The sequence below is a fragment of the Scyliorhinus torazame genome, chromosome 9 (assembly GCF_047496885.1).
Source record: "Scyliorhinus torazame isolate Kashiwa2021f chromosome 9, sScyTor2.1, whole genome shotgun sequence".
Taxonomy (NCBI): domain Eukaryota; kingdom Metazoa; phylum Chordata; class Chondrichthyes; order Carcharhiniformes; family Scyliorhinidae; genus Scyliorhinus; species Scyliorhinus torazame.
The window spans coordinates 97,819,903-97,844,966 of NC_092715.1; the positions used below are offsets into that span (position 1 = coordinate 97,819,903).

Genomic DNA, 25,064 nt, shown 5'->3' on the forward strand with positions numbered 1-25,064 from the left:
GCACCACGAGGGCAGCTGCTGCAGCGTCCACAATACCATCCATAATGTGATATCTGTAAGGAATTGGATAGGGTGATAGCCCGACAATCAGTTATGGTTTCCACCCCGGGACCCAGAGACCCCCAAGCCTCCCCACCATTACGTTCCCGCCTTCCCACAGGATGCCACCTAATGATCCGGTTGTGCTGGGGGACCCTCCCCTGCACGAGCACCCCTGACCACAGCAGGAGTCCCAGGACCCCGGACCCCTGCCAAGAACATGACTTCGACCGGGCTCAGGTATCCACCCTCTCGTCGCAGGCATATCCCGAGTTCTGAGGCCGAGCTCTAGGGTGTTTGACTGTTGGCTGTCGCCTCTGTGGTGTTGTTGACCCCAGTATGCAGGCAAATATGGGCGGCACAGTAGCATAGTGGTTAGCACTGTTGCTTCACAGCTCCAGGGTACCAGGTTTGATTCCGGCTTGGGTCACTGTCTGTACGGAGTCTGCACTTTCCCCCAGTGTCAGCGTGGTTTTCCTCCGGGTGCTCCGGTTTCCTCCCACAAGTCCCGAAAGACGTGCTTGATAGGTGAATTGGACAGTCTGAAAAGTGTACCCGAACAGGCGCCGGAATGTGGCGACTAGGGGCTTTTCACACTAACTTCATTGCAGTGTTAATGTAAGCCTACTTGTGACAATAATAAAGATTATTATTATTATTAAGTGTTGATGTCTCAGTCTGATTGGGATGCTAGCCAGTAACACTCATCTGCGACATGACACACCTACACATGGGTATCCATTTGAGAGTTGTGAAGTGCTTGTGTAACTAACAATGTCTATTCCCCATAAGCAATAACCTTCAGTTGTGCAGCCAGAGGTCAGAGGGAGTTAAAGTGACCTTCACCATATTACCATGGACTGGGGCTGTCCAGTGGGACGGACAGGCAGCAGCTGAAGTTGCCCGTTATGGGTATACACAATCCAGAAGGGTGGCTTGTTGCATCTGTAGGAGCTGAGCACCTCGACCCCCCCCCCCCACCAGCCTAGGGGAAACCCCCCACCGATGGTGTATCGCCCCCGACCAGGACCTCCCCCGCCACCCCCCGGGAAATCCCCCACCTCACCCGAGCACTGGGGCAGCAGCTCCAGAATCCCCAGACTGAATGTCCGATTTCGAAGATGGCTGCTGATCAACTCCGATCCCCTCAGCAGCCACTGCACGAGTTTCACATTTTTAAATAGGTGTGCTAAAGAGCGCCTGCGTGATCGTTCACTGGGGCACCGTTGTTGGATCATGGGAGGCCTTTAGATATGGAGATTGGCCTCAATTGGTTACTCGCCATGTTTAGCCAGGACCTGGAACCCACCAACGGGAGCAAGCCGTTTAGATCGGAAACAGATTGGCGGCCGGCGTGGATTCTGATTTCAGCCCCTCCCGCAAATTAAACGGCTCACATGGATCTACACCCGATATCATCACTGCCTCCCTGTTGACTTGCTCCTCCCGACCCCAATCGATTTAATCACGATTGCAAGCTTCCACGAAATACAAGGTTCAATTCCTACAAATGATGCTGGAAACAAGTAACACTTCAATTGTGCTTACAGAGAGATGATTAAAGGCACAAATGTGATAGAAACGGGCATCTTTCACCGCAACTTGATAGCCAGGTAACAGTGCATTTGAATCGTGGAGACAGGATTATCAGCAATAGTATGTAACCATACTAGCATTCGCAGACATGGTGGGAATTTAATAGCCTCCCCAGAGGTGAATTATGAGTTGGAGCAGTGGGGGACATTTAATTGGGTGAGACGGTGCCAGTTCAGGGCCCCAATGAATTCCCACTTCTGTCTCGATTAAGTCAGAAGGCTCATGATAGCCTTTCCACACCCACTGCCAATTGTGGCCCGTAAGTGGGCAATTAATGTCCACTTAACCCCTTCATCCTGCAGCCACTGATATTCAATCAGTGATGGATGGGACAGTAATGTGAGCTACCAGCTTTCACCCAGTGATCTTCCCAACATGCTCTCACATTATAGGCAAAACAATCACGGTGGTGGGGAGAGGTCCTGGATTTTTTTTTTTTTTTAATTCATTTACGGGATGTGGGCTTCGCTGGTTAGGCCAGCATTTATTGCCCATCCCTCGTTGCCCGTTGGAACGTTGTGGTGAGTTGCCTTCTTGACCTCTGCAGTCCATGAGGTGTAGGTACACCCACTGTCCTGTTAGGGAGCGAGTTCCAGGATGTTGCCCCAGCAACAGTGAAGGAACGGCAATATATTTCCAAGTCAGGGTGGTGAGTGATTTGGAGGGGAACCTCCCAAATTAGTCACTTAAGTGGTTCAATTTGCCACCCAGTGGGCAGCCAAGCTGCCTACTTTCCCATCACTAGAAATATGGCACAGTTACAGGAGGACATTGGGCTTTGCTCTTGAAACTCCTGCAATTTTGCCAACCAATGAGTCAGGAAAAATCAATTCCAATTTGCTCAAAACAGGTAGTATTAATACATCTACAGGATGTTTTGATGTATGCATGAAGCAGAAGGGGATAGAGGAATACAGGGAAAGGGTGGAAAGAGAGTCAGAGTTTAGGACTGGAGAGTGTAGTTGGATCGAATGGCCTGTTTCGGAGTAATGTAAATCCAGATAAAAATGCAAGAACTTACTGAAAGCATTTTTTAACTAAACATTCTTTAATCTGTAAAGCAAATAATTTTAAGAACTAAGATCTATACACCACACAAGAGTGATAATCAATTGTCATCACTTCCACAGGGATTCCTATTGTATCCCACTGATGCTCACATCAATTAATCTATCAGATTAAAAAAAGTAATGTCTTTTTAGTGTCATCGAAATTGCAGAACTAATGTTCAAAGTATACAATTATTACTTTGTTGTATAGAACGGCAGATGTTGTCTTTTGAAATCCAAGTGCTGGTTATTGATAGAAGTGTTAAAGCTATTACTAGTATTGTCAAAAGTAGGAAATTAGGTTTGTTAATGACAGCTATAATTTATCACAACTGTATTACTGAAGTGTCTTTGAAGGTTAAAAATCTTATTTATATGCTCATTATGATACAGTCTAAAATTTTATTGCTTAAATATTTAATGAAAAAAACGAATACTGCAAATGCTGGAACTCTGAAATAAAAACAGAAAATGTTGAAAATACTCAGCAAGGCTGGCAGCATCTTGTGGAGAATGAAATAGAGCTACTGTTTTGAAATTCATGGACAGAATCACTACAGTGCAGAAGGAGGCCATTGGGCCCATAGAAACAAAACTAACCTTAGTCTTCAGCTCTGTGGTTGACATCTCCAAGTCCTGATGAACCTCAGGGCCTCCTGCATATGTGCCAACTGGGAAATAGGTGCACATGCACTATTCGGGATTTTTGTTAAATTGGCATGCGCTGTTCAAAAATGAGCCACATGTACACAGTTCAGATTTTTTTTTATTTTTAACATGGGCATGATCAAAGTAAAAATTCCGAATGGTGTACGTGCAACCAGTTCCCAGACAGCGCAGGAGGCCTAAGGTCCCTTGGGACTTGGAGATGCCGACCACCGAGTGAAGATGGAAGTGTGCCTGTGCGAAAACTAAAACTCAAAATGGGCACAAAATCCCTGGGAGAAGTTAATAAACAGGAGATAGAACAGGGAGAAGTTTAAAAAATATATTCCCAATAAGGGAAGAACACAGGAAGCACAAAACAGGTACCAATAAAGCCAAGAAGAGGAGAAACAGGCTCCTGTTATAGAAAAGGCTGTGAAGAGCAGACCTTAAATGAAGTGGGATCAGGAAAAGCCCGAGTAGTCGAAGAGACCCCAAAAGAAGCCCGAAGTTCTGAGAAGAAAATCGAAGTTTGGTCATTTGGTGCTGCAGGGCACTGGGGCCAGGATACACCTTTGGAGCATCAGTGTTTTGCTTGGCACAGCTGAAATTATGCTTGCCAGTTGACGCTCGATTGCATTTATTATGTAGTGGGGTGTGTTTCACTAGTTTGTTGTGGGTGAGTTCTTTAAGAGAAATGAAGAATCCCTCTCTGACTCAGATGTGACTAAAAGACCAGAACCTCAGGAAAAATAAAGCAAGGTTCATACACTGACAGTACAGCGACAGCTACTTGGCATTTGGATTTTCAATGACTGGCGATGCCTCTTGCCCTGTCCCAGAATGAATAATTTACAGAGAGGAATCTCAAATGCTGAAATGGTACCAAGTAAGTTGAAGCAACATTTCAGTTACAAAACACCATCCACTCTCCAGCAAGGATATACAAAACATCAAGCATCTCAGAGAACAAAATGCAACGAAAAATCAACATATGATGAAGTGTGTGCAGGTTTCAGATAAAGCACGGGAAGCAAGTTAGCTGAGGATTGAGCTCATGGTGAAATCAAAGAACCTGCACACCATTGCGGAAATAATTCTGCCAGCACGCAAAGGTATTGAGAGAGTAATGTTGGGAGCTGCTGTTACCGAAAAAGTTCCTCTTTCTCATAATGCAATCAAACGGCGAATTGACAAAATGTCAGTTCATATTGAACAGGTGCTTCAGGAAAAATTAGAAATGTGGGGAAAATTTGCATTGCCGATTGATGATTCCACAGGTATTAGCAGACAATGCCAGTTAATCTTTTGCAAAGAATTGACAAGTCATGCGAATGGTGAAGTAATATTTCATGAAAGTCACAACTGTTTATCTGGAGGAAAACAATCTTAACTGGACAAGTACGTCTGCACTGATAGAGCAGCTTCCACGATAGATAAGTCAAAGGATTTGAGCAAGGTGAAAGAACAGAGTCCCAATGTCCAGATTAGCCAATGTATCTTGCTCCATCACACAACCTTGTTGCCAAAACAATGCCATCAGAGTTAACTGCAGTATTAGACGAAACAATGAAAATTGCGAATGTGAAGTCATGTCTTTTGAAATCATACTTGTTTGGTATTTTGTGTGAAGAGATGGGAACCAAGTACCAGAATTTAGTCATACACACAAGAGTATGATGGCTGTCTCGGCAAAGGTCCTCTCTCGTGTTTAATATCTCCATAATGCACTGAGAGAGTTTTTGGCTCTGCATGAATTGCCACACAAGGATTTAATAGGTGATGATTCTTGATGTGCTAACCTTGGATATCTTTCAAATATATTCAGCCATCTTAATGAGCTGAATGTTAAAATGCAGGGGAAAAACAAGAACATTCTGACTGCCACAGATAAACTTCAAGGCTTCAGATCAAAACTGGCTTTTTGGCAGGATAAACTGGGTCGATTGAGATGTTCAAGCTGGCATCAGCAAAACCTGCTGAGAAAACCATACTCAACCTCATCTCCACACATCTTAAAACACCACAAGAGAAATTTCAATACTGCTTCCCCTCCACGAATAGGGAAGACTTTGGGTACGTGATCCATTTAGTTCACTTTATTTTGTATCATCAAAGACATTGTCACTAAAAGAACAATAGCAATTCTCAGATCTCAGGGTGGATCGTAAACTGAAACTGAAGTTTGCAGAGATACCTCTGGAGTCATTCTGGTTGCTTGCAGGACAAGAATATCCATAATTTTCCGATCGCGCTACAGCAATACTCTGTAAATGGAGAGCCCTATGAAGTACAGAGGAACCTTGGTGTGCATGTCCATAGATCCCTGAAGACATCAGGACAGGTATACAAAGTGGTTAAGAAGGCATATGGAATACTTTACTTTATTAGCCAAGGCATAGAATATAAGAACAGGGAGGTTATGATGGAGCTGTATAAAACACTGGTTAGGCCACAGCTAGAATAGTGTGCAATTCTAGTCGCCACACTATAGGAAGGAAGTGATTGCACTGGAGAGGGTGCAAGGGAAATTCACCAGGGTGTTGCCTGAAAAGTGGGAGGTTGGACATGAGTGCGAGAAGACGGATCTGGATCTAACAACAACATTGATGAGGATTTTAGCACCAGATGGGCTGGTTTGGGGCAAACAGTCGTCAACTCGAATATTCTGTTTTGAGTTAGTTCTGCCATGTTCAATAACAAATCTGGCAAGACCTAGAACATTAGACTATATTAAAGACAAACATAACATTGAGAACTGTTTTGTTACCAAACGAGTAAAGCCTTGGATTCATATCCTTCCATTTCTGCATTACCTATATGAGTGAGGCCTGATGCTAAAAAATCACTTCTCCGCAGTTGCAAAAAAAAACAAAATCACACAGCTTTGTCTGTAATTAGCAAAATACTGCATTCGCTGTTGGTCTAATCGTAGGTCTGAGTTCGGATTTGAAGGTAAACACAGTCACATCCCAAAAGCGTCGATCGTGTCTCCCAGCTCGCACACAATAGTGAAAGGACACCAACTTCTGGAGCGGGTACAGTAACGGTACGCGATAAACCGGCTGGGGTCCATTAAGTTGAAACTTACATGCGACAGAATTACCGGGTGCCCTCGGTTGCTGCCGCTCAGCTTCACCAGCCTGTTTACAAACGCATCGCCCGGAGACGTGCTGCGCGCGTCACTCCCGAAGCCTGCATGGCACGTGACCAGGCTGGACTCCCTTGGGAAGGGATGGGAAGGAAAGCGATTGGTTGGTTTTAAAAGCGAGTTTCCTGGGAAAATACTGATACGTGAAAATTATTGCTTAAATTTAGCTAAAGTCAAACAGGTTATTCTGCGGCTTTTTAAATTTGCTTTGCATGTAGATTTTTTTTTCCTGCCACCAGTGTGTATAGTGGAGGCGATCGGAATCGTTGGCAGTTTGGCGCGAGAATTCGGCCCAGATGGCGAGGGTAACGGCTTTGAGCGCGAGTTCGGCTTGCGGAATTCGCTCACATCAGCTCGCGCCGTCAGCCCCGGCTGTAACTCCCTTCCTGCAACAGGCGAGAGGAATTTTGGTCAGCGACTGACGGATTGAATATGAGGACTGCTTGTTCTTGTTCACTGTAAAGACAAAGGTAAGGTCCAGAGGTTTATAGATTTCTACCCGCAAATATGCAGTTGGCTTTCAGTTTGCTTTTATGTTTCTTAAGCTTTCTCTGTTCCTGTGTTGCCCCGCCAAGTGCCCCAGTCACCAACTCCATATATTTCTCCCTCACAACTCTATGGAGGCTTAGCTATATCGTTTGCAACCTTGGTGCCATATTTGACCAGCTGATGAGTTTCTGAACAGGTCTGTGCTCTGTAACATCACCTGACTTTACCCCGCTACAGTTCATTGCTGAAACCTTCAGTCAAGCTTTTCTTGCATCTCAGTTGCACTGTAAGAAAAGTCGGAATCGACCATATCCATAGTCCTTCAAGTCTGCTCTGCCGTTTAATATAACCACGGCTGATCTATCTTCTGCCTCAACTTAATTTTGCTGCCTGTCCCTTGATCCTGTGAGAGACCAACAATCTGTCTATTTCAACCTTAAATATGCTCAATGCTATAGCATCCATAACCCCCTGGGGTACATGATTCCAAAGATGCAACCGTCGAGGTAAAGATATTTCTCACCTGAATCCTAAATGATTGACTCCTTATGCTCAGACTGCCCTGGTGTTATAGATTCCTTAGCCAAGGGAAATAAATGTCTCCCCCCGTCAAAACCCTGCAGAATATTACGTATTTCAATGAACTCACTTCTCATTGTCTATAGAGTATAGGTCCAATTTACTCAGCCTCTCATAGAGCATCCCTAATTTCAAGGATGTGAGCCTTGGATGTACTGCCTCCAATGTGAGCATTTTCTTCCTTGAAATATGGAGACCAAAACTTTACATACTCCAGCTGTGACAGGCTCACCAAAGCCTTGAGCAATTGTAGCATGAGGAAGCAGGAAGGTCCCAGAGGACTGGGAAGTGGCTAATGTCACACCACAGTTTAAGAACGGAGGGAGGCAAAAGATGGGAAATTATAGGCAGGTTAGCCTGACTTCGGTCATTGGTAAGATTTTAGAGTCCATTATTAAAGATGAAATCACGGAGTACTTGGAAGTGCATGATAAGATAGGACTGAATCAGCACTGCTTCGTCAAAGGGAGGTCATGTCTGACAAATCTGTTCTTTGAGGAAGTAACAAGGAAGTTAGACAAAGGAGAACCAGTGGACATGATTTATTTAGATTTCCAGAAGGCCTTTGACAAGGTGCAGCATAAGAGACTGTTAAATAAGTTAAGATCAAGATCCTGGCATGGACAGAAAATTGGCTGACTGGCAGAAGGCAAAGAGTGGGGGTAATCAGGCCATTTTCAGGATGGCAGCCGGTGACTAGTGGTGTGCCTCCGGGATCTCTGCTGGGACCACAACTTTTCACAATATACATTAATGATCTGGAAGAAGGAATTGAAGGCACTGTTGCTAAGTTTGCAGATGATACAAAGATCTGTAGATGACAGGTAGTATTGAGGAAGCTGGCGGGCTGCAGAAGGACTTGGACAGGCTAGGAGAGTGGGCAAAGAAGTGGCAGATGGAATACAATGTGGAAAAGTGTGAGGTTATGCACTTTGGAAGGAGAAATGGAGGCATAGATTATTTGCTAAATGGGGAAATGCTTAGGAAATCAGAAGCACAAAGGGACTTGGGAGTCCTTGTTCACAAATTCTCTTCAGGTTAAGGGGCAGGTTCAGTCGGCTGTTCGGAAGGCAAATGCAATGTTAGCATTCATGTCGAGAGGGCTAGAATACAAGACCAGGGATGTACTTCTGAGGCTATGTAAGGTGCTGGTCTGACCCCATTTGAAGTATTTTGAGCAGTCTTTGTCCCATATCTAAGGAAGGACGTGCTGGCTTCGGAAAGGGTCCAGAGGAGGTTCATAAGAATGATGCCTGGAATGAAGAGCTTGTCGTATGAGGAACGGTTTAGGACTCTGGGTCTGTACTCTGAGTTTAGAAGGATGAGGGAGATCTTATTGAAACTTACAGGATACTGCGAGGCCTGGATAGAGTGGACGAGGCGAGGATGTTCCCACTTGTAGGAAAAACTAGAAGCAGAGGACACAATCTCGGACTAAAGGGACGATCCATTAAAGCAGAGATGAGGAGGAATTTCTTCAGCTAGAGGATGGTGAATCTGTGGAACTCTTTGCCGCAGAAGGCTGTGGAGGCTAAATCACAAGAGTGGCTTTAAGACAGATAGATAGATAGGTTCTTGATTAATATGGAGATCAGGGGTTATGGAGAAAGCAGGAGAATGGGGATGAGAAAAATATCAGGCATGATTGAATGGCGGAGCAGACTAGATGGGCTGAGTGGCCTAATTTTGCTCCTATCTCTTACGGTTTTATGATTTCTTTATTCTACTCTCATCCTCTTGCAGAAGGTCAGTATGCAATTTGCCTTCCTAAATGCCTGTATGTTAACTTTGTGTTCCATGTATGAGTATGCTTCACTTAAGACCCTTTGAATATCGTCATGGACAAGTTTTAGGCCCTTTTAAAAAATAATAATAAATTCTGCTTTTCTTTTTTTAAAATAATATTTTATTGAAAATTTTTGGTCAACCAACACAGTACATTGTGCATCCTTTACACAACATTGTAACAATACAGATAATAATGACCTTTTTTAAATTTAAACAAAAACAACAACAAATAAATAAATATTAAATAACAAAAAATAAAAACTAGCCCTAATTGGCAACTGCCTTGTCTCAGGCCACCCCCCCCCCCCCCCCCCGCCCCCCCCCCAAGTCCTGGGCCGCTGCTGCTGCCTTCTTTGTTCTCCCCTATCTATCTTTCCGCAAGATATTCGACGAACGGTTGCCACCGCCTAGTAAACCCTTGAGCCGACCCCCTTAGGACGAACTTAATCCGCTCTAACTTTATGAACCCCGCCATATCATTTATCCAGGTCTCCACCGCCGGGGGCTTGGCTTCTTTCCACATTAGCAATATTCTGCGCCGGGCTACTAGGGACGCAAAGGCCAAAACATCGGCCTCTTTCGCCTCCTGCACTCCCGGCTCTTGTGCAACCCCAAATATAGCCAACCCCCAGCTTGGTTCGACCCGGACTCCTACTACTTTCGAAAGCACCTTTGTCACCCCCATCCAAAACCCCTGTAGTGCCGGGCATGACCAAAACATATGGGTATGATTCGCTGGGCTTCTCGAGCACCTCGCACACCTATCCTCCACCCCAAAAAATTTACTGAGCCGTGTTCCAGTCATATGTGCCCTGTGTAATACCTTAAACTGAATCAGGCTTAGCCTGGCGCACGAGGACGACGAGTTTACCCTGTTTAGGGCATCTGCCCACATCCCCTCCTCAATCTCCTCCCCTAGCTCTTCTTCCCATTTCCCTTTTAGTTCGTCCATCATAGTCTCCCCTTCGTCTCTCATTTCCCTATATATATCCGACACCTTACCGTCCCCCACCCATTTCTTTGAGATGACTCTGTCCTGCACCTCTTGTGTCGGGAGCTGCGGGAATTCCCTCACCTGCTGCCTCGCAAAAGCCCTCAATTGCATGTACCTGAATGCATTCCCTTGGGGCAACCCATATTTCTCGGTCAGCGCTCCCAGACTCGCAAACTTCCCATCCACAAATAGATCTTTCAATTGCGTTATACCTGCTCTTTGCCACATTCCATATCCCCCATCCATTCCCCCCGGGGCAAACCTATGGTTGTTTCTTATCGGGGACCCCTCCAGTGCTCCGGTCTTTCCCCTATGTCGTCTCCACTGTCCCCAAATCTTCAGTGTAGCTACCACCACCGGACTCGTGGTATAGTTCCTTGGTGAGAACGGCAATGGGGCTGTCACCATAGCCTGCAGGCTGGTCCCCCTACAGGACGCCCTCTCTAATCTCTTCCACGCCGCTCCTTCCTCCTCTCCCATCCACTTACTCACCATTGAAATATTAGCGGCCCAATAATACTCACTTAGGCTCGGTAGTGCCAGCCCCCCCCCTATCCCTACTACGCTGTAAGAATCCCTTCCTCACTCTCGGAGTCTTCCCGGCCCAAACAAAACCCATGATACTCTTTTCTATCCTTTTGAAAAAAGCCTTCGTGATCACCACCGGGAGACACTGAAACACAAAAAGAAATCTCGGGAGGACCACCATCTTAACTGCCTGCACCCTCCCTGCCATTGACAATGCTACCATATCCCATCTCTTGAAATCTTCCTCCATCTGTTCCACCAACCGCGTCAAATTTAGCCTGTGCAATGTGCCCCAATTCTTAGCTATCTGGATCCCCAGGTAACGAAAGTCTCTTGTTACCTTCCTCAACGGTAGGTCTTCTATTTCTCTACTCTGCTCCCCTGGATGCACCACAAACAGCTCACTCTTCCCCATGTTCAATTTATACCCTGAAAAATCCCCAAACTCCCCAAGTATCCGCATTATTTCTGGCATCCCCTCCGCTGGATCCGCCACATATAGTAGCAGATCATCCGCATATAAAGATACCCGGTGTTCTTCTCCTCCCCTAAGTATTCCCCTCCATCCCTTGGAACCTCTCAGCGCTATCGCCAGGGGCTCAATCGCCAGTGCAAACAGTAATGGGGACAGAGGACATCCCTGCCTTGTCCCTCTATGGAGCCGAAAATATGCCGATCCCCGTCCATTCGTGACCACACTCGCCACTGGGGCCCTATACAACAGCTGCACCCATCTAACATACCCCTCTCCGAACCCAAATCTCCTCAACACCTCCCACAGATAATCCCACTCCACTCTATCAAATGCTTTCTCGGCATCCATCGCCACTACTATCTCCGTTTCACCCTCTGGTGGGGCCATCATCATTACCCCTAACAACCTCCGTATGTTCGTGTTCAGCTGTCTCCCCTTCACAAACCCAGTTTGGTCCTCATGAACCACCCCCGGGACACATTCCTCTATTCTCATTGCCATTACCTTGGCCAAGACCTTGGCATCTACATTGAGGAGGGAGATTGGTCTGTAGGACCCGCATTGTAGCGGATCCTTTTCCTTCTTTAAAAGAAGCGATATCGTTGCTTCTGACATAGTCGGGGGCAGTTGTCCCCTTTCCTTTGCCTCGTTGAAGGTCCTCGTCAGTAGCGGGGCGAGCAAGTCCAAATATTTTCTGTAAAATTCAACTGGGAATCCGTCCGGTCCCGGGGCCTTTCCCGTCTGCATGTTCCTAATTCCTTTCACCACTTCTTCTACCGTGATCTGTGCTCCCAATCCCATCCTTTCCTGCTCTTCCACCTTGGGAATTTCCAGCCGATCCAAAAACTCCATCATTCTCTCCCTCCCATCCGGGGGTTGAGCTTCATACAATTTTTTATAAAATGTCTTAAACACTTCATTCACTCTCTCCGCTCCCCGCTCCGTCTCTCCATCTTCGTCTCTCACCCCCCCTATTTCCCTCGCTGCTCCCCTTTTCCTCAATTGGTGTGCCAGCAATCTGCTCGCCTTCTCTCCATATTCATACTGTACACCCTGCGCCTTCCTCCATTGTGCCTCTGCAGTGCCTGTGGTCAGCAAGTCAAATTCCACATGCAGCCTTTGCCTTTCCCTATACAGTCCCTCCTCCGGTGCTTCCGCATACTGTCTGTCCACCCTCAAAAGTTCTTGCAACAACCGCTCCCGTTCCTTACTCTCCTGCTTCCCTTTATGTGTCCTTATTGATATCAGCTCCCCCCTAACCACCGCCTTCAGCGCCTCCCAGACCACTCGCACCTGAACCTCCCCATTGTCATTGAGTTCCAAGTACTTTTCAATGCATCCCCTCACCCTTAAGCACACCCCCTCATCCGCCATTAGTCCCATATCCATTCTCCAGGGTGGACGCCCTCTTGTTTCCTCCCCTATCTCCAAGTCTACCCAGTGTGGGGCATGATCCGAAATGGCTATAGCCGTATATTCCGTTCCCCTCACCCTCGGGATCAATGCCCTACCCAACACAAAAAAGTCTATGCGTGAATAGACTTTATGGACATAGGAGAAAAACGAGAACTCCTTACTCCTAGGTCTACTGAATCTCCACGGGTCCACCCCTCCCATCTGCTCCATAAAATCCTTAAGCACCTTGGCTGCTGCCGGCCTCCTACCAGTCCTGGACTTCGACCTATCCAGCCTTGGTTCCAACACCGTGTTAAAGTCTCCCCCCATTATCAGCTTTCCGGTCTCTAGGTCTGGGATGCGTCCTAGCATTCGCCTCATAAAATTGGCATCGTCCCAATTCGGGGCATACACGTTTACCAACACCACCATCTCTCCCTGTAATTTGCCACTCACCATCACGTATCTGCCCCCGTTATCCGCCACTATAGTCTTTGCCTCGAACATTACCCGCTTCCCCACTAATATAGCCACCCCCCTGTTTTTCGCATCCAGCCCCGAATGGAACACCTGCCCTACCCATCCTTTGCGCAGCCTAACCTGATCTATCAGTTTCAGGTGCGTTTCCTGTAACATGACCACATCTGCTTTAAGTTTCTTAAGGTGTGCGAGTACTCGTGCCCTCTTTATCGGCCCGTTAAGCCCCCTCACGTTCCACGTGATCAGCCGGGTTGGGGGGCTTCCCACCCCCCCCCTTGCCGGTTAGCCATCATCTTTTTCCAGCTTCTCGCCCAGTTCCCACGCGGCTGTATTTCTCCCAGACGGTGCCCCCCCCGCCCATCCTTTCCCGCACCCACTCCCCCCTTTCCCCAGCAGCAGCAACCCAGTAATTCCCCCCCCCCCCCCGCTAGACCCCCCGCTAGCGTAATTACTCCCCCCATGTTGCTCCCAGAAGTCAGCAAACTCTGGCTGACCTCGGCTTCCCCCCGTGATCACGGCTCGCCCCGTGCGGCGCCCCCTCCTTCCTGCTTCTCTATTCCCGCCATAATTATCATAGCGCGGGAACCAAGCCCGCGCCTCTCCCTCGGCCCCGCCTCCCATGGCCAACGCCCCATCTCCTCTCCCTCCCCACCTCCCCCCATCACCACCTGTGGGAGAAAGAAAAGTTACCATACCGCAGGATTAATCATACAATCCCTCTTCGCCCCCCCCCCCCCACTCGTCCCACCACTTTGTCCAAACGTTCATTTTCGTAGTCCAATCATTCCAATTTTTCTTCTACAATAAAAGTCCACGCTTCATCCGCCGTCTCAAAGTAGTGGTGCCTCCCTTGATATGTGACCCACAGTCTTGCCGGTTGCAGCATTCCAAACTTTATCTTTTTTTTGTGAAGTACCGCTTTGGCCCGATTAAAGCTCGCCCTTCTTCTCGCCACCTCCGCACTCCAATCTTGATAGACGCGGATCACCGCGTTCTCCCATTTACTACACCGAGTTTTCTTCGCCCATCTAAGGACCATTTCTCTATCCTTAAAACGGAGAAATCTCACCACTATGGCTCTGGGAGCTTCTCCTGCTCTCGGTCCTCGCACCATAACTCGGTATGCTCCCTCCACCTCCAACGGACCCGTCGGGGCCTCCACTCCCATTAACGAGTGCAGCATCGTGCTCACATATGCCCCGACGTCCGCCCCCTCCACACCTTCAGGAAGGCCAAGAATCCTCAAGTTGTTCCTCCTTGCATTATTTTCCAGTGCCTCCAACCTCTCCACAGATCGTTTCTGGTGTGCCTCCTGTATCTCCGACTTCACCACCAGGCCCTGTATGTCGTTTTCATTCTCTGATGCTTTCGCCTTCACGACCCGAAGCTCCTGCTCCTGGGTCTTTTGTTCCTCTTTCAGCCCTTCAATCGCCTGTAATATCGGGGCCAACAACTCTTTCTTCATTTCCTTTTTTATCTCCTCCACGCAGCGTTTCAAAAACTCTTGTTGTTCAGGGCCCCATATGAAACTGCCACCTTCCGACGCCATCTTGGTTTCTGCTTGCCTTCCTTGCCGTTGTTCCAAAGGATCCGCTGCAATCCGGCCACTTTCCTCTCCTTTTTCCATCCGTGTCCAGGGGGAACACCCTTCTGGTTTACCGCACGGTGTTTTCAGCCGTTAAAATTGCCGTTGGGGCTCCTATCAAGAGCCCAAAAGTCCGTTTCACAGGGAGCTGCCGAAACGTGCGACTCAGCTGGTCATCGCCGCACCCGGAAGTCTAAATTCTGCTTTTCTATCATTGCACCCAAGAATGCCCTGTCACTTACCACATTATACTCCGTCTGCCACCTTGTTGCCACTCACTTACCTGTGTATATCTCTTGGCAACCTCGGAGCCCTCACACCTTGCATTCTCAGCTCTGTATCATCATCAAACTTAGATACATTACTCTCTTTCTTTGTCCAAGTCATTAATATAGATTGTAAATAGCTTGTTTTGTGTCTTTGTACAAACATTCACTTTCTCCACCAATGATGCACAGTGGCAGCAGTGTGTACCATCTACAGGATGCAATGAACGATCGCTACTGTCTAGGACAAAGGCAGCAGTCACATGGGAGCACCACCACCTGGAAGTTCCCCTCCAAGTCACGCCTGTACTCTAATCCTCTCGCTATGACTGATAACATACCATTTGCCTTTACTGCCTGCTACACCTGCAAGCTTACTTTCAGTGACTGGTCTACAAGAACGCACAGGTCTCTTTGCACATGCCCCTCTCTCAATCTATAGCCATTCAGGTAATAACCTGTCTTACTGTTTTTGCTACCAAGTGGATATTTATCCATAATATACTGCATTTTCCCACTCGCTCAACTTGTTCAAATCATACTGAAGCATCTCTGCAACCTCCTCACAGTTCACACTCCCACACAGCTTTTGTCATCTAAATAATTAATATCTATTGTGAATAACTGGGGTCCTAGCACATCCCTGTAGTACCCCACTAGCTGCCATTTGGAAAAGGACCCGCTTATTCCGACTCTTTATTGCTTCCTGTCTGTCAACCAGTATTCTATCCATCTCAATACACCACCCCCAATCCCATATGCTTTAATCTCTTATATGGGACTTGTCAAAAAACAGATGAAAGTCTAAATAAATCACATTCATTTTGTCAACTCTACTAGCTTCACCCTCAAAAGAATTCCAGTGGATTTGTCAAACATGATTTCCTTTTTGTAAATCCATGCTGACTCTCCGAACCTGTCACTGTTTTCCAAGTGCTCTATTATTACATCTTTTCTAATAGACTCTCGCATTTTCCCCACTACCAACGTGAGTCTGACTGGTCTATAATTTCCTGTTTTCGCTCTATCTCCCTTTTTAAATAGTGGGGTCTTTATCTCCCTTATTTAAATTATGGGATTACATTAACTACCCTTCAATCTATAGAAACTGTTCCATTGTCCATAGAATCTTGGAAGATGACCACCAATTGGCATTGGCCAATTCTCAAGTTCTCTCGAATGTAGATTATCAGGCCCTGGGGTTTATTGGCCTTCGATTTCTCCAAAGCCATTTCCCTACTAATATTGATCTCCTTCAGTTCCTCCCTCTCTCTAAACCCTGTGTTCCAAAACATTTCTGGTTTGTTATTAGTGTCCCCCTATGTGAAGGAAGAACCCAGAAGGGTGTATTTAGTTAGGCAGCCATTTCTTTGTTCCCATTATAAATGCCCCTGTTTCTGACTGGGACCTACATTTGTCTTTAGCAGTTTTTTTCCTCTTTGCACACCTGTAGAAGCTTTTGTAGTCTGTTTTTATGTTCCTTTCAAGCTTACTCTCGTACACTATTTTCCCCTTCTTAATCAATCCCTTTGCCCTCCTTTGCTAAATTCTAAACTGCTCTCAATCCTCGGGTCTATGGTTTTGTTTCAAATAAAATAAATTCCAATTACTAGGCAATTTAATGTGCCCAATCCACATACCCTGCATAACTTTGGGTTGTGGAGGTGAGACCCATGCAGACATGCGAAGAATAATAATCTTTATTCGTGTCACAAGAAGGCTTACATTAATACTGCAATGAAGTTATGGGAAGCACGGTAGCACAGTGGTTAGCACTGTTGCTTCACAGCACCAGGGTCCCAGGTTCAATTTCCCGGCTTGGATCATTGTCTGTGCAGAGTTTGCACGTACTCCCATGTGTTGCGTGGGTTTCCTCTGGGTGCTCCACTTTTCCTCCCACAAGTCCCGAAAGGCGTGCTGTTAGGTAATTTGGACATTCTGAATTCTCCCTCTGTGTACCCGAGCAGGCGCTGGAGTGTGGTGAGTAGAGGATTTTCACGCTAACTTCATGGCAGTGTTAATGTAGCCTACTTGTGACAATAATAAAGATTATTATTATTATTACTGTGAAAATAATGTGCGAACTCCACACGGACAGTGGACCGGGGAGAATGCAAACTCTACACAGACTGTGATCCGGGGACGGGATTGAACCAGGGGCCTTAAGGCAGCAGTGCTAACCACTGTGCCACCCCCGGTCTATTGTTTTTACTGGCCAATTTGTCTGCCTCTTCCTTGGATCTAATACTATCTCTAACTTCCCTCGTAAGCCCTGGTTTGGCTACCTTTTTTGTTTTATTTTTGTGCCAGATAAGAATGAACAGCAGTTCGCCCATGTACACTTTGAATGTTGGACATGGACTGCAGGGGTTCATGAATGCAGCTCACCACCACCTTCTCAAAGGCAACTCGGGATGGGCAAAAAGTGCTGGCCGAGCCAGTGACATTCACATCCCATAAATTAATAAAGTGCCATTTTTGTTAACTGTGGATAAGTGTTGGAAGGATTAGCAGTCTGTTTATCAACCTGCTGAACAGTGTCATGGACCATCAATTTGTGGCCAACAAGTCCTAAAGTGGAACTTGAGCGTCTGACTCTGGGTACGAACGACTGAGCCACAAGATGTCCTGAAATTAGCTGAGCACCCAACCCTGAACCTTGCAGCACAACTTGCCTGCCAACTCTAAAATGCCCCGTTTATCCATACGCTTTGTTTCCTGTCTGTTAACTGTTCCCCGTGTCCATGCTAATTTCTTACCCCTTATCTTGCATAATACCCTTTTGTGTGGCACCTTACCGAATACGTTTTGGATATACAAGTATGCTAAATCTACAGGTTCCCCTTTACCCCAGAAGTTAATTGCTCAAAAAACTAAAAATGCACACTTGCATTTCCCCCAATTTTTCTGGGTAATCTTCCAATGGTGGATCCTTTAGAATCGACTCAGTGTAGCAAACCTTGTATGGTGCAGGGAATCTACTATTTAAAGTATTAGCGATCATGTTCAGGGAAGTAACAGACAGGTGGGTTGGGAGGCTGGTTTATAGTCCAACCCCATTTATAGTCCAACCCCTCCCCCGCTAATATTCAAGGCCATCCAATCGTAAACCCCAACCCCTCCTCCCAGACCCATTTCCTCTCGAAAACACCTCATCCAGTATCGATCCCTTCCCCCAACCTCTCACCCCGGCTATGCTCAACGAAACCTGTTCAACCAGGTTCTGATGGCCGCAGCCCCTTCCCCACCTCACTCCTGTTCACTGGCCGGCGTAGACCAGCCAGTGTGCCCCCCCCCCCCCCCCCCCGGGCCCGGCCCCAGGAAAACAAAGAAATCCCCTTTAACACACAACCCCAGCATAAACACACAAGCCCCAAAGAACCATCATTGCAAAGGAAAGTCCCAACTCTTAACTTGTCCAAATAGACAGCATCGACTCATTTAGTATATACAACAACATGCAGTGAAAAGATAAAGCTACATATTCTCTACCAACCCCCTACCCTCAGTACAAGACCAGTCCTCAGTCCTGCCACAGCCCTTCTTCCTTCACAAACACCTCCGCCGCTTCCAGTGTTTCAAAATAAAAGTCTTTGGATTTGTAGGTCACCCTCAACTTAGCTGGATACACTGTGCCGCACCGCACCTTGCTGTTATACAGTGCAGTCTTCACTTGGCCAAAGGCCGCTCGCTTCCTCGCCAACTCCACCGTAAAGTCCTGGTATATGCACATACCAACTCCAGCCCACTGCACCTCCCGCTTCTGCTTTGCTCAGCACAGGACCTTCTTCAAACAATCTCTACTCTTGGCGGCTCACTTGCATTTGGTATTGGCCTCCACGACCTATGAGTCCGATCCAGTTGGTATCGAGAGGGACCTTCCCCCCCCACCCCGCTCCCCCAATAGCTCTGCCAACATTGTGCAAAATATTCCGTCAGCCTTCGGCCTTCCACCCCTTCGGGCAGACCCACAATCCTCAGATCCTGCCACCTGGATCTGTTTTCCAGGTCTTCCATTTTGGCTCGCAGACCCTTGTTGGTCTCTATCACCCTCCGCAGCTCCTTCCCCATCGAGGTGAGTTGATCACTGTATTGCAATAGTGGCTCTTCCACTTCCTTCAGTGTCTCACCCTGCTCCCGCACCTCAGCTGTTGAACTCGCTACCGCCCTCATCTCCTTCCTCATCGCTTCCATGTGTTTTGTGAACTGTTTTTCAAGTTCCACGGCCATCGCCTCGGTCATCCTTTCTGCCGTGAGCAGTGCGACCTCACCCGACGCCCCAGCCTCCACCTTCCTTCCAGTACTTCAGTCGACCTTTCCACCAACCGGCGGACCTTCTTTAGCTCCCTTTTTCACGGCTGTTTTTCTTTGAGATTTGGACATCTCTCTTCTCTGTGCCTTCCAACCCTTGTTTAATCAAAAGTTGTTCCTGGGACGGGGCATCAAGACTGCAAAAAATAAATTCTCGGGCGGGAGCCCTCCAACATGTGGCTTCCTCCTACCCGCCACCACCGGAAGTCATTCTCTACCCTCATCCTTATTAGATTAAAGCCCTAGCGACAGTCCTAGTTATACGTTTTGTCAGGCCACTGATCCAGCCCAGTTTGTGAAACCACTCCAATGGACTATCTCCCTCATTCCTGGGCACTAGTGCTAGTGCCCCTTGAAATGCCAATCTTTGAGCCACACGTTTAATTCCATTAGCTGCTTGACCCAGTGTCAATCAACCTGTGGTTCAGGTAACTGCCCAGAGATTATATCCTTTTGAGGTTCTGCATTTTAATCTGGACCATAATTCAACAAACTCTCAACAGAATATCATTCCTAATCCTATGTATATCGTTGTGTGGCCCACATAACAAAATCTTTCCACTTCCACTCAAAGTTTGCCTCCTAACAGCGGGGAGATGCCCTGGAACCAGGAAGGTAACACAACCTTCTGAGCTCCTGCTCGCAGCTGCACAGAATAGTATCTATCTGCTGACTATATTGTCCCCATTACTACTTCATTATTTTCGCTCCCCTACCTGAATGATATCCTGAACCATGATGCTATGGTCAGTTTGTTCATTTGCAGATTTTGTTCTCATCTACACAGGCGGCAAGTGCCTTGTACCTGTTGGTCAAAGTCAACGTCTGAGGCTCTTCCATCACTATATGCTGGACCTGCCTGTGACCTGCAGTCACACTCAGCTGTCCCTAACCATTGACCAACTGTAAACATCTACTTGACCTAAGCAGTATGACTGCATCCTGAAACAGTGTCCAGCTGATTCTCCATCTCCCTGATGTCCCATAATGTTTTCAACTCTGACTCCATCTCAGCGATTCTGAAGTTGCTCCACCTGCAGATGCTCACCACGTATGTTGTCTGAGACTGCAATGCATTCCACAGATTCCTCCGTGTGCATTCATGTCATCCACCAGCATCCCTGCTCTGTCTCTCTGACTATATTTTATTTGCTCAGTTAATTAGTCACTTAGTTAGCTAAAGTAATAGTATGTTGCAGTCTCCTAGCTTGCAGGGAAAGCAAAAACACTCACCATCTACTGGAAGTAAAACGAAAAGAATAAAAAGCAGCACCTCCTGCATTGAATTCCTACTTGCACCAAATTCCTGACTTGTCATTCGGCTCCTGAAACACTGTTCTCTATTCATTATGTGCTTCCCACTCTGTCCGAATAGATACAGGGTGTCCAATGTGAGGGGCCACGTTTCCATTTTTTTCCTCACTCAAGGGGCCAATGAGCAAATTTCAGAAAGAAAGTTTGAAACAACACTAAACATGATTTTATTTTTAACATTTAAGTTATGAACAAATTAAGCAACTTGCTGAGCAATAAATAAAGATGACCATCAGAGTGTGTGTGTCCGGCTCAGCCCCAGTCTCCGGTGCTCAATCAATCGCCATCATTCACAATTACAGTGTTTTTTGGTATATGGGATAAGAGTGAGTGAGAATCATGGGAATGTGTGTAAGCCACACACACACTCGCTCACTCTCACCTGCCTGGTCTAATGCAGAGGGGGGGTTTGAGATGGCAGTGATTGGGGAGGCAGTGGTGTAGTGGTATTGTAGCTGACAGAGACCCAGGTTGATGCTCTGGGGAGCTGAGTTCAAATCCCACCAGGGCAGATGGTGGAATTTGAATTCAATAAAAATCTGGAATTAAAAGTCTAACGATGACCATGAAACCATTGTCAATTGTGGCAAAACCCCATCTCGTTCACTAATGCCCTTTAGGGAAGGAAATTTGTCAATCCTTCCCTGGCCTGGCCCTACATGTGACTCCAGACCCACAGCAATGCATTCCCTCAGGGAATGGGCAATAAATGCTGGCCGGGCCAGTGACTCCCACATCCCATTAACGAATAAAGAAAAAAAAAATGTATATAGACGCTTCATCCCTACTCTGTCTAGCGCTCCAGCTGTACCGGGTTTCGCTCGTGCTGCAGTCGCCACTCCCTCATCGTTATATCATTTGGCCTTTAGGGGGCCAGTCTTCACCCCCTTCCCCGATCCCACTACATCCCCAGCAGGCAGTCTCTCAGATAAATAGCATCTCATAACACTGTTAAAGAAAAGATGGGAGAATTTCTTAATGCCCTGACCAACATTTTGTTCTCTGTTACTACCAATTAAAATAGGTTAGCCAATCAGTCATATTCTTGCATGTAATAATATGTTAGATGGCTGAACAAAAATTAGTAAATGGTTGTGAGGTGATTTGGGGCATCCTGAGGATGTTTAAGACACTACTGCAGTCCCAAGTTAATTTTTTTAATATTGTCATTACAAAACCTTGCTCCTTAATTAGGTTAACTTTTCCATTTTGTATTTCAACACAAACTTGTAAAGGAAACTATCCCCAACCCTGTCACAGTATGACTGCATCCTCTCTCAAGATGGTGCTGTATTGCCTCAGCCTGCACAACAAGGGAAGATTTACTTTAATCAATCTTAAAGTACTGAGGCTAGCATATTTATTTTTAAATTTGCAATTAATAATTTATTTATATTAATCTACCTGACAACTTGTTAAAAATCTTGCACTTTCATTCCTTGATAGAATTGCTCTCTCATCCTATTTCATCTGCAATCAACATCTGGTTTTGACCCCATTTGTGCAAAACCACAGAATAGATGAGCTGTATGTTTGTCTACATTGCATATACCCTTCCCCTACCAAAAACATTTGACATTCCCAAAAGAATGAATGTGATCTTGTGCATTGCTGATTATAGTTTCTTGTACAGATGGCTGGACTGGTACAGAATCCTATAATACAGTTGACTGGATTCAAACATTCTGAAAAAGGGGCCCTTGTCAAATTACTTACTGATCTCGACTGCATTTATTTTCTTTCACAGGTAAGTCCTCTGTGATTATACAAAATGGTATTGGAAACTGTTGTCCTTTTTAGCTGTTTTAATTTTTTTTAATGTTCTATGTTTTCAGATATTGGATTCTTGGGAACCAGAATGCAGTGCTTTTGTTATTTTTCTTTTGTTCTCTTAGTTTGAATTGAGGCTAGCTACGAATGCGAGTATAGTATGGCGTGGCTGGGAGGGGCGGGGGGGGGGGGTCAACATATATGCCAAATGCATGGAAAAAGAAAATTTTGGGGGCCAAAAAATTGAGTTCCCATGTACGCCACAATTTACAGTAATGTAACATTTCGGGAATCAAAATAATGGTGGAGAGGTAAAGCTGGATTTCATCAGCCTACGTGTGATGAGAGCTTATGGGTGATATGCTGATGATCCTGTAGTATATGCTGTGTTGGAAAGGGATCTCCAGAGAATACTTCATGTACTTATTGAGGCATTCGGGATGATGGGACTTGCACTCAACATCCAGAAGACCAAAGTCCTCCATGAGCAGGCACAGACCCATTAGTGATGTGGAGCAGAGGGAAAATGCATACTTTGTGGTCTTACCTGAAATATTTTTGAAAGGTGTAGAACAAAACAAGGCAAATTAAATTTAGCATATTATTATTGCAGACAAGTCAAAAATGTGCCAAGTACATGGTGAGTGGAATTAAATCAGCACAAATATAGAGATAAATAAAAAGGAAAAAATAATTAATGTTGGAAACACAGTTATGGGCCGGGATTCTCCGTTATGCCGGTGCCCGGGGGTTTCCCGAAGGGGTGGGGCTGCCCCACGATGGCGAAACGGAGAACCCTGCCGGCCGGTCGGGGCAGAGAATCCTGGCCATGTTGTCCCTTTCATGTTGCTGAGACAGTTGAGGCCTTGGAGGATCTAGCTAGATTGGAATGAAAGGCTTTTCTTACAGAAAAACTCTGGCTTCCCATGTTCAAAGGAAATGTTAGCCATGATGTGGAGATGCCGGCGTTGGACTGGGGTGAGCACAGTAAGAAGTTTTACAACACCAGGTTAAAGTCCAACAGGTTTGTTTCGATGTCACTAGCTTTCGGAGCGCTGCTCCTTCCTGAGGAGCGCTCCGAAAGCTAGTGACATCGAAACAAACCTGTTGGACTTTAACCTGGTGTTGTAAGACTTCTTACAAAGGAAATGTGATTGCAAAATGTTTTTTCTAACTCTTCCAATATTATTCGGGGCACCTTTTTTTAATAGGAAAAAATAATGCCCCAAACGGTCTTTAGAATGTCCATAACTAAGTGGATTGTTTCTTTTCCTCTAAAACTAGGAATATAAACATCAATGCACTCATATGATAGCAAGTAAACCAAGTCGAAGTGAAAAATTTTTAGCAGCTTGTGCTGCAGGTGAGTCAACACGCTACATATTTACGTTGCTTGCATCAATATGAGCTTTGATTGAAAAAAAATACTATTTCATTTTGCAAATAGAGTGTAACCAACCATATGCACTGTAAATACACATACACATTTATTTTATCCCCTGGGATAGCAAATTAGTTATTGCAGCATGAGCTCACATTTCAACAGCTGATTTTGCTGCCCCAAGGGATTTGGTAAGAAGATTACTACTGCTGTGCCTTCTGCTCCTCTTGTCATTCACTTTATGTGGATGCCACTTGAACCTGGCATATCTACTTCATTTAGAGTCTACTGAGTGTGCTGTAAGTAAAAATTCCTGATCTAGGAATTGATCAGGAATTCTTGCCCTCAGCACAGATACCATGTTGAAGCAATGCAGCCAGCACTCGCACTGAGATCATTGGGAGGGATAGTATCTTGAGAAGGGTAAAGGAGCAGTGTTCATCTGAACTGTGTGGAGGGGAGACTGTACTGAAGTATTTAGAAACAGGAGTAGTTTTGGGAGTGAGGTGATCTAGGGGCTGTTTAGCACAGGGCTAAATCGCTGGCTTTGAAAGCAGACCAATGCAGGCCAGCAGCACGGTTCGATTCCCGTAACAGCCTCCCCGAACAGGCGCCGGAATGTGGCGACTTGGGGCTTTTCACAGTAACTTCATTTGAAGCCTACTTGTGACAATAAGCGATTTTCATTCATTCATTCATTTTCATTTCATTCATCAAGTGTTTCTCAATTGTAGCAAGTGAGAATGTTTCTGAAGCGAGAAAAAGATTGAAGGAGGCAGTGCTTTGGTGAACTGTACCTTAAACAATTAATCTGCACATTACTAAATGCTATTTTTTTTCTCTTAATTAACATTTTAATATAAATATTAAGAACTGCTGTAAATCTAGGTTCACAATCCAGACTTGTTTGTCTCTTCATTTCCTCTTCCATTTTAGGAAATTGGGTCTTAACTAAAGATTACATCATTGACAGTGCTAAAAATGGCAGGTGGCTCAACGAAATCCAGTACGAGTGGGGATATAAAAATCCAAGTAATTCACAGTACCCAATGCCGATGGAATCTGTACCAAAAATATGGCGCGAGGAGCTGGCCCGTACTGGGACACCAGGAGCGTTTTACAACTGGAAAGTAGTGCTTCTGATCAACGATGAAGCAAGGACAGCTACTTTCAAGAGGTATTGTTCAGAGGGGACATTAATAATGTTCCAATGTAATATCTGAGATAAA

The 25,064-nt window shown here is 45.9% G+C and overlaps 2 protein-coding genes across 11 annotated transcripts in view; one reads left to right on the forward strand and one right to left on the reverse strand.

The window, feature by feature from the left end:
* The window catches only part of kiaa0825 (KIAA0825 ortholog), a 685,054-nt gene extending 678,540 nt beyond the window's left edge, over positions 1–6,514 (reverse strand). For 4 of the 5 annotated variants that reach the window (XM_072516291.1, XM_072516289.1, XM_072516294.1 and 1 more), the window contains exon 1: positions 6,421–6,514. The gene's annotated coding sequence lies outside the window, so the exon portion shown is untranslated. The other variant, XM_072516290.1, reaches the window with a different exon arrangement.
* Positions 6,515–6,592: 78 nt separating this feature from the next.
* Positions 6,593–25,064, forward strand: part of slf1 (SMC5-SMC6 complex localization factor 1) — a 141,850-nt gene continuing 123,378 nt past the window's right edge. For 3 of the 6 annotated variants that reach the window (XR_011949069.1, XM_072516296.1, XM_072516300.1), the window contains exons 1-4: positions 6,593–6,950; positions 22,318–22,431; positions 23,739–23,817; positions 24,772–25,012. Coding sequence is in view for 5 of the 6 variants with exons in the window: in XM_072516296.1 (XP_072372397.1) it covers positions 22,318–22,431; positions 23,739–23,817; positions 24,772–25,012 (434 nt within the window). In the remaining variant the exon portion in view is untranslated. The remainder of the gene's footprint in view (positions 6,951–22,317; positions 22,432–23,738; positions 23,818–24,771; positions 25,013–25,064) is intronic. The other 3 variants (XM_072516298.1, XM_072516297.1, XM_072516299.1) reach the window with 3 other exon arrangements.